Below are 9369 nucleotides of genomic sequence, written 5' to 3'. Positions count from 1 at the left end.
AATCCGGACCCTGGGTGTGTGCGGGAGGGCGCCTGGCCCGGCCCCTGGGAGCGGGGTGCTCTAAGGGGAGAGGTGTACCCTGCACGGCCTCTGAGCCAGAGGACGCAACCAAGTAATAAGCCCAGCGGGCTCGGATTACCCGGCTCTTCCACCCTGTCCCGAAGCCGAATGTGGCCACGGGTGAGACCAAGGTGCTTGGGGCCAGGATCCTTCGGATAATTGGGTGGTTCAGACTCCAAAACCACCGGTCAGCTGCGTGTCAGACGCCCAGCCAGTGGGTGCGGCTTTCCAGACCTGGAGGGGGGGGCGGGGCCTGGGTGGCGGCCCAGTTTCCCGGGTGACGGCCGCGCGGAAGAGGCGGGACTAGGGCCCTGGTCACTGGCCGGCTCCTGGGGGCCGGGACCGAGAACCGCGACCCCCGAGAGTCAGCCAGAGCCGGGTAGAAGAGCGCGGGACCCGGTGGTTCAACCGAGGGTCCCGGCAGCCGGCGGGACAAGGGTGGTGCTTGGAAGAGGCGGCGAGCGCCTCGGCGCGGGGGCGGGGCCCGGGCCGGGCCGGCAGCGTCTGCCCCGGCAGGTCCGAGCCCGGGACCTCGCGTGGGGCGGCGCGGCGGGCCATGCCTGGGGAGTGCCCGTCGCTTTGGGAACTGGTGGAGGAGCACGTGCCGCTCCCGGAGCGGCCCGAAGTGAAGAGGATTCTGGGGGAGACGATGGTGGACCTGAGCCTGGAGCTGCGGGCGGAGGTGGGGCGAGTGGGAAGGTGGGCCAGACCCATGACTCGGGTGACTTCCCCATCCACGCTGGGTTCCTGGCTCTGCCGGGTAACTGTGGGATCTCACCCAGCCCTCTCTTGTGTGACTGCCTCCCCCCTCCATCCCCCCAGCCCCAGTCGCAAGGTGTCTTAGCTCTCCCTGCAGGTGGTGATGTTACAGTCTCTGCTCCGAGAGGCGCGATCCTCCCGAGCCCCAGCCCCCGGCTCCCGCCCCACCTCTGACCCCTCCTCCCTCCTGGCACCACCGCCCCTGCTGAGAGACCTCGTGCGCCAGGAACTGCGGCAGCTGCTCCAAGGTCTCCGCCAGAAGGCCATCTATGAGGGCAGGTGGGAAGCCTCACACACCTGGGGTTGGGCCCGGTCCCCAGAACTCAGATGGGCTAGCTCTGACCCGGACAAGGGGCCACTTTTCCGGCTTCGGGACAGGCGGGAGAGCCGAGTAACCTGAACGCACTGAGCTTATTACTGCATCGCCTCTTCTGGCTGAGGCAGTGCGGAGTTAGGCTTGCCTTTCCTGTGGTTCCCTGGAAGGGGACCCTGAGTTTTCTTCATGTGCACCTTCTTGCAGGGACCAGACCCAAGCTTGGGTCCAGTATAGCCCCAGGGTGCTGCGCTTTGCCTTGGAGGAGCCCAGGTGTGACTTGCCAGCACAGGAGACGTTCCAGATGCCAGTTGGTGAGCCCAGGTAAAGTGGTGACAGCAGAGGAGGGACTCTGCTTGGCGGAGGACCCCAGCTGATTGGTGGGTCCCGCCTGGCTCCATACAGGAGCTCCTGCTCTGAGGCTGGACACTGCTACAGCCACTTGTGATAGGCATGAGCACAGGAGGGCTGCAGAAGCCCCGGAGACACCTGCCCAGCCTGGGGGCCCACAGGCTTCCTGGAGAAGGTGACTGGTTTGATCTGGGTCTTGGATGGAAGACAGAAGAGCAGATGAAAGAGAGAAGAGCTTCTCAGGAAGAGGGGACACTATATGCAAACATGGGTGGGAGGAAAGGAGGCGGGGTCCAGGAATCACTTGTCCCTCAGGCTTACCGACCAGGAGGAGGGCTGGGAGTGAGTGAGATAAATGAGCAGGGGCATGCTCATACGAATGGCAGCAACGCATTTTTAGTTCTCACACAACCCTGTGAGGTCAGTCATGTCCCCATTTTGCAGACGAGGAAACTGAAGCTCAGAAAGAATCATCAATGTGCCCAGGGGTGGCAGAGCCCATTTGCAAACCTAGACCCCAGAACTCCTCCTCTTTGTGCGCTATCATATTGCTTTTGTGGGAAAAGACACAAAACCATCTAAGAGAAGGGGAATTGTGTCCTGAAGGCCTCGGGTGAGGCACCGTGGAGTGATAGTGACTTCATCTCCCAGCAGCAGTCATAGAGGCCTCAGTCTCATCAAGGACCGACTGGACATGTCCAACATTGACCAGGTTGCCAGACACCTGCGGTGAGGCCCCCGAGTGTGCAGTGCGGGTGGAAACAGGGAGGGGACTGGATGGATCTGGAAGTACTGGGACTATGAGAGAGGAGAGGAGGCCGGAGGGGTAGGGGGGACGGCCCACTAGAGTAAGGCCGAGAGATGGAAAGGGCGGGTTTTTGCCAGAAAGTAGCCAAGTAGGAATGCTAGCAGGGGCCATGGCCCGAGGATTTCTACCTTGAGGTGAGGTGGGGGAAAGCACAGAAGAGTTTGAAACAGGGGAAGGGCTGTGATGTGGGGGAGAATAGGGGCAAGAGGTGCCGCAGGCCCGGTGCAGTCGTACAGAAGAAATGGCAGCACCTGTCCGGGTGGATGCGGTGAGGTACGCAAGGAGAGGACACATTCTTCCCAGGAAGAGGCTTGGCAGGGGCTGGAGGGCTGTGCTGGGCAGCCTCTGGGCAGCAGACGGCAAGGTGGGCTGAGCAGGGAGGGCCTGGAGGGGGCTTGTGGTGGGGCTGGAGGCTGGGCTGTGTGGAGGGTTTCGCTGAGACGCGGTCCCGTGGCACTGGCTCCGGCTGCTGCACTCCCACGTGTCCCAGGGGCCTCCTGGAGGAGGAGTGTCACACCTTGGAGAGGGAGATCCCCGTCCTGCAGGTGAGCTGCAGCCCCGCCCCCGCCCCAGCCTTTCCGCTGAGTGTAGACAGCCACCTCTCACCTGGTGTATGAGCCCGTGTACGTGTGTGTGTGTGCGTGCATACATGCATGTAAAGGCTGTGTGAGCCCTGTATCCGTTTCTCACGTGTGCGCTTCTTGTGTGTGTGAACCCAGACGCCCAAGTTTCTGGTTGAGCCCCGAGGTCCAAGGTCAGCACTTTTTAATTAACCTGCTGGATTTGCTCTCCGGTCTTTTGCCTTCTTCTTTTTCTAAGTCTGGGTCTGGGCCAACCACCACCTTGTCAAGCTGGGCTTTTCGGGGGGGGGGGAGGGGGGCTTGGGTAGTGTTCTGGGGGCTGCCCTCAGGTGGGTGAGATGAGGGTGTGGCATGGGCTATCCCGGGCCCTGCCAAGGTCTTGCTTGGCCTCTGCATCCTGCCCTGGCCTATCCTACCCCTGCTGTGAAGCTGGGGCCCTGAGCCAGCTCTCCCTACAGCGCCGCCTGGAAGAGGAGTGCACCAGGGCACGCCGGGCCTCTGAAGCAACCCTAGAGCCCACCCTGGCAGGTGAGGAACTGAGCAGGCCCCCGAGCACCCAGCTTCCTCCCCACACCCCACCTGGACATACCCTAGAAGAGCTGGGTGCCGCGTCCCAGGCACTCCTCTCCTCCAGAGCTACAGGAACAGAAGGCAGCCATGCAACAGGAGCTGCAGGCACCGCTGCGGCTCTCCTGTGTCTCCTCCAGCCACAGGTAAACCAGAGCAGACGGACGGCTGCACAGGGTGGGCTGGGAGTCAGGCTGTGGCCCTCTCATGGCTACTCCTTGTTCAGGCAGCAGCCCGTGGGGCCCTCCAGCCAGGGCCTCCGATCCTTGCCTCGCCTCCGCGGAGCCGCTGGAGTTTGGGCAAGGCCTCTCCAGTGCCACCTACCTGCTCCTCCTCTGGAACGCAGGCCTCAGGGCCTGGCTGCCACCTGCCGCTGGGGACGGAGGCTCCAGTGCAGCCCCGGGAAAAGGCCAGCTTCCACCTCAGTGTCCAGTGCAGTGCCCCAGGCCCCATCCTGACAGCTGGTCACCAAGTGGGCTTTGGCTTCGGGAACTCGCCCCACCTGCTGCTGCCACCTCTCAGTTGCCATGGCCTAGCCTGCTTCAGATCTTGTCTTGGATAGGACCCCAAGGCTGTCCGTCTGTCTGACCCTCCTCCCACCCCCTTGCCAAGTCCCTGGTATCTGGTCCGGCCTTGGGCCTTTCTCCTCCCAGGCTTTCACAGAAGCCTGGGTGTAGACAGTGCAGAGGTCTCATCCCAGCCCCAACTCTTGTCTCTCTGCGGGACTCAGACAAAGCACAGTAGCAGCTCAGAGACAGGAATAGAAATTTCATTAAAATCTATGGACTTTAAAATCCTAGTGGTGCACGGATGGACAGGGGTGGGTGGCGCACCGTTATTGCTACAGAGAATTAGAGGCGGCTCTTCCGGGGCTGTCACTGCACAGAGGGACATGGAGGATGGACAAATGGACACTGCAGGGCTTGGGGAAAGGAGATCTGGCTCCAGAGAGGGGATGGTGCACACGGGCTGGAGCCATTTGGCACATGATCAAGGGGAGCCCAATTTGGGAAGACTGGGCCTTTAGCCTGGTGGCGGGAGGGCAAGGGGGTGTCATGTAGGGTCCCTTCCCCTGGGCTCTGAGCTCAAACCTCCTGCTGAGCAGCACTCCACCCCCGGGCCCCCAGGAACTAGTGCTTTGGGCAGGCTGCTGAGTCACGGGCCTCTGCTCACTAGGCCTGGCAGCCAGGGCTGCAGTGAGGCTCGGAAACCCCAGAGCAGCTGAGTGAGGTGCAGGCAGGCCTGGAAGACAGATGGGGCCTGAGGCCTGGGGCAAGGGAGTGGCAACCACAGATAAGACAGTTTTTACAAAAATAATGACACAGACAAACAGGGCTGGGTGGCACAGCCTGACGAGTAACACTGCACAGCCCCAGCCCCTCACTCTGCCCCCAGGTCGGAAGACCCAAATTTGCCCGGGCAGAGGCTGGGATCTGCTCTGAGGGCAGGAACACTGGTCAGGAGGCTGGTGGCCCAAGGACAGGGACAGGCAGGGGCCCACCCAGAGACTCAGCTCAGGGCAGAGTGTGGGGGCGTCAGAGGCCACATAAAGCACGGCAGGCCTCTGGGGACCTGGCCCGAGACCCCTTCAAAGTGCTTTAGCCCCCAACCAGCAACCCTGCCTTCTCCCTCTCCCGGCCCAGCTTCCATCTTGGCATCCAAAGGACCTGTAAACACTGGGGACACGAGCACAAATGACCGCCCTAGCAGTGGTGGCCAAGGTGACAGCAGTCGCCCTGCGCAGGGCATGGCGGGGCAGGCGGTGACACCTGTCCACTGCCTCCCCAGTCTCTGTGGCGGGAGCACAGGTGGGGCTGGGGCACTCCCCAGCAGCTGTGCTCATATCCGGGAGTCCTGCAGGCGGCTTCCGTTACTGCCCACGAGGGGGATCTGGGCCTTGTCCGGGTGCAGTGGCTGGACCTCCAGCCCGTCTTCAGGGGAGGGCAGCATGGTGGGGGCATAGCGCCCAGTCCGGTGCTCCAGAAGGGCGGGGCCCCAGTCTCGACTTGGCTTTGTGGCATTTTTCAAACGCTGTGGGGGGTGGGAGGGGGAGGGCAAGGCATGTCAGAGGAGAGCCCTTGAGCCCCATTCATCCACCCCTCCCCAGTTCATCGGGCTCCCCCCTCACCTGGAGGAGGGTGTCCCCATCTGTGCGGCAGAGCTGGAACAGGGCGTAGAGTGGGATGCAAATGACGGAGGACAGCGCCATGAGGAAGCCGATGGCCACTGCCCAGCCTGGATACTGGTAGTGGTTATAGGTGATTGGCCGGTACTGGATCACGGTGAAGATGAGAATGAACTGCAGAGAGAGGGGGGTAGGAGTGGGCATCAGCCCCACCCAGGCCTCAGGCCTCCTATCAGCACCCCCTCCCTTCCTCTCCAGTTTCCCAAGATAAAATAAGAGGCATTTGGGGAAGGGTAGGACCAATGCCAACGTTTGGGTGGTGGAAGAAGCAGATGGAACCAGGGTCCAGGGCAAGACAGGCATGTACGAACGATGGAAGGGGAGAGGTCTGGCTTCCCCGTAATTCCGGTCCAGCCAGGGAACCATTAAGCTGCTGTCACCTTTGGAAGTCAGTTCTGCTCAAAGACACAGCAGCTCCCTACTGCCTTTCGAAGTGAGGCCTAATTCCTGGCCTTTAGGGCTTTTGCTTCCTCACGTCGAGACCTCAGCTTATCTTTCTGGCCACATTCCCCTGGTCTCAGTGTCTCAGCCACACCCAGCGTTTCCCACCCTTTTCATTTACTCTGGAGAATCGTCCACCGCATCTAAGCAGATGCCACCTCCTCCAAGAAGCCGCTCCCTCCCAGGCCAGTGTGGCTCGGTTGGTTGGGCGTCTTCCCGTGCACGGAAGGTTGCGGGCTCGATTCTGGGTCAGGGCAACATACCCAGGTTGCTGGTTCTATCCCCAGTGGGGGCACTTGCGGGAGGCAACCGATCCATGTTTCTCTCATCAATGTTTCTCTTTCTCTTTCTCCCTTTCTCGCTCTAAAATCAATGAAAAAGAATATCCTTGGGTGATGATTTTATAAATAAGTAAATTAAATAAATAGAAGCCTCTCCAGATTTCCCGTCTCCTCCCCCTGGAAGGCTTTTCCCATCTGCTAAGCATTTATTTCATGGGCCCCATAGCCCTGGGCGCTCCTGAGATTGCATCAGCTCTGGCCCTCCCGTGCCCAGCACATTGCCTGGCACAATCTCATTTGCTGATTTGAACTGACTTGTGCAGAGAGGAGGAAGCATGAGGGAGGGAAGGCAAAGCCCTGAGGTCTACGGGCAGCCTGGGGAGGCTCCAAAGGCTGGGCATGATGCATGTCTGGCTGGGGATGCTTTGGAAAGAGGCGAGATGAGAAACAGAAAACCTAAAGGAAGTGAAGATCTACGTATGGTGTCAGATGGGCACTCATTTATCTGGGTGATCACTTTGTAAAGTATATAAATATCGAACCACTATGTTGTACACATGAAACTAATAGAATATTGTGTGTCAACCATAATGAAAAAACAAAACTAAAGGAAGCAGAACGATGATGGATGGGCCGATGGCTCATGGGCCACCCAGCGGGCCTGGGTGTACACGTGCTGCTCCCCAGCAGGGCTCAGCATTCGCCTCCTGAGCTCTCAGCTGAGCCCTAAAGCTCAGTCTCCCCCAGCCTTCCCAGTGACCAAATTCTGCAGGTCAAGACCCACATCCATTGTGAGGGCCCTTCCTGGGACACTGCACATAGTAGGAGCTTATAACAAGTTTCCTGAATGAACCTAGAGCCTGATCTAGGTGTGGACAAATCCCTTAACTGAGCTGACAAAGGATGGAGTTTGTCAAAAAGAGCTTTTCAGAAATGTGTAAACAGCCCTGCTAGTGTTTCTCAGTGGTTAGAGCGTCATCTCACAGATCAAAGGGTCTCGGGTTCGATTCTGGATTGCAGATTTGATCCCCGGGCAGGAGGCAACCAATTGATGTGTCTCTTTCACATCTATGTTTCTCTCTTTCTCTCTCTCTCTCTCTCTCTCTCTCTCTCTCTCTCCCTCACTCCCTTCCACTCTTTCAATGAAAAAAATATCCTCAGGTGAGAATGAACAAAAACAAACAAACAGAAATGTAAAAACATGTGTCCACAGGGCCTGGAGTCCTCACCTTATGTTTTTTGTTTTTAACATATTTTTATTGATTTTTAGAGAAGAAGAGAGAGGGAGAGCTAGAAACATCAGTGATGAGAGAGAATCATTGATCAGCTGCCTCCTGCACGCCCCCACTGGGCATGTGCCCTTGACTGGAATCAAACCCGGGACCCTTCAGTCTGCAGGCTGACGCTCTATCCACTGAGCCAAACTGGCGAGAGCTACTCACCTTATATTTTAACTTCAGCCTAAGTGTCTGTGCACAGAGAGGACACTGCCCACTTTGCCTAGCTCGAAGACACTGGAGTCAGGCAGAGGCTGCCCCTACGGGTCCTTCTTGTGCCCCCCTCCTTCCTGCCTCCTGCCCTGCCTAGGCTGGTGCTCCAGGTCTCTCCCCAGGGTGGCAGCCTCCTCGGAGCTGTGGGGGATGAGCTCCCCTCAGGCAGGGCCTGGGCCCCACAGGGCACGGCGCTTGGCAGCAATGCCTGCCCTCCCGGCCTCTCACCACTTACAGGAGACTTCCGCTCCTCCTGTTTCAAAGCTGGGCCAGTGGCCAGAGCTGGTGCCTGTGCCAGGCTCAGGGAAAATCCCACACCCCATGTGGTGGAGGCCTCAGCCCTCAGGGGCCTTTTGTTCAGAAACATGAGCCAAAGTGAAAACCCCATGCTGAGCTCCCTGTGGCACAGAGGAGTCGGGTGTGACAGGGGCATGGCTCTGGACACTGCCCTCGCCACTGGGCTGACCCCTCTGTCACTCAGAGATGGCCCTGCCTCTTCTCTGTGGAGTGACCATTACCCTATCAAACCCCTTGTGCTCCCACTTCCCACCCTGAGCATAAAGGAGCAAAACCTAAAGGAAGTAATAGCTCCTCCCGGTGGTGGTTTGTAGGGTGGCGCTGGCCCAGCACGCGGACTCCAGACTGGACTACCTGCTTAGGGTAGTGGCACTGCCTCTTATTGGCTGAGTAACCTTGGGTCAGCTACTTAACATCTCCATGCCTCAGTTTCCTCATCAGTCAAGTGGGGATCATAATGATACCTTGGAGAGTTGTAGTAGTACCTCTTATATAATAAAAGCCTACTATGCTAAGTGTCCAATTGTCCGGTTGTCTGTTCAACCAATCGAAGTGTAATATGCTAATGATATGCTAAGGTCACTCAACTGCTCTCTATGATGTGCACTGACCACCAGGGGGCAGACGCTCCGACCGGTATGTTAGCTTGCTGCTGAGGTCCAGCTGATCAGGACTGAGCAAGACGGGCTGGACATGCCCTGGAGCCCTCCTGCGGTCCCTCCCTGGCTGGCCAACCTCCCGCTGTCCCTCCCTGGCCCCAATTGTGCACCGGTGGGGTCCCTTGGCCTGGCTTGTGTCCTCTCACAATCCGGGACCCCCTTGGGGGATGTCGGAGAGAGCTGGTTTCGTCCTGATCCCGCAGGCCAGGTCGAGGGACCCCACTGGTGCACTAATTCGTGCACCAGGCCTCTAGTGAGTTAGTATATACACAGTGTGTAGAAAGTGTCTGGGAGTTCTTGCCACCAATTCAGCTCCCAGATGGGTTTCCCAGGTGCTGGGTACTGGTGGAAACCAAGACTTCCCTCTCCCAAGTCAGCCCACTGCAGTGCCTGAAAGGTTTACAGGCTGTCCCTGATCCTGAGCTGACCCCTGACTCGGGCGCCGCCTGCTCCCGGGACACTCACGTGTTCACACCACGGACCCCGGGCACCTGGAGCACCTCGGCTGTGATGGGTTGGCGACATGCTCAGTGAGGCTGACAGAGACTGACACCAATATCAGTAATGGTTCCTGAGG

At 58.9% G+C, this 9369-nt stretch overlaps 2 protein-coding genes across 5 annotated transcripts in view; one reads left to right on the top strand and one right to left on the bottom strand.

Annotated features, from left to right (window-relative positions):
- The first annotated feature begins 616 nt into the window (after positions 1–616).
- CCDC24 (coiled-coil domain containing 24) lies at positions 617–3985 on the top strand. Its single transcript, XM_028160186.2, has 8 exons — positions 617–742; positions 917–1098; positions 1340–1456; positions 2138–2212; positions 2782–2836; positions 3331–3400; positions 3507–3585; positions 3666–3985. The coding sequence occupies exons 1-8, from the start codon at positions 617–619 to the stop codon at positions 3895–3897; spliced, it is 936 nt and encodes a 311-aa protein (XP_028015987.2). The 3' UTR covers positions 3898–3985.
- Positions 3986–4187: 202 nt separating this feature from the next.
- The window catches only part of SLC6A9 (solute carrier family 6 member 9), a 36463-nt gene continuing 31281 nt past the window's right edge, over positions 4188–9369 (bottom strand). For all 4 annotated transcript variants that reach the window (XM_054720670.1, XM_054720669.1, XM_008151229.3 and 1 more), the window contains 2 exons: positions 5568–5738; positions 4188–5470 (listed from right to left, as the gene is read on the bottom strand). In XM_054720670.1, coding sequence (XP_054576645.1) covers positions 5279–5470; positions 5568–5738 — 363 coding nt within the window. In that variant the 3' untranslated portion in view covers positions 4188–5278. The remainder of the gene's footprint in view (positions 5471–5567; positions 5739–9369) is intronic.

The sequence above is a fragment of the Eptesicus fuscus genome, chromosome 9 (genome assembly GCF_027574615.1).
Source record: "Eptesicus fuscus isolate TK198812 chromosome 9, DD_ASM_mEF_20220401, whole genome shotgun sequence".
Classification (NCBI taxonomy): Eukaryota; Metazoa; Chordata; class Mammalia; order Chiroptera; family Vespertilionidae; genus Eptesicus; species Eptesicus fuscus.
The sequence above is the reverse complement of the archived record's forward strand: the minus strand, read 5'-3'. Positions and strand labels throughout refer to the sequence as shown.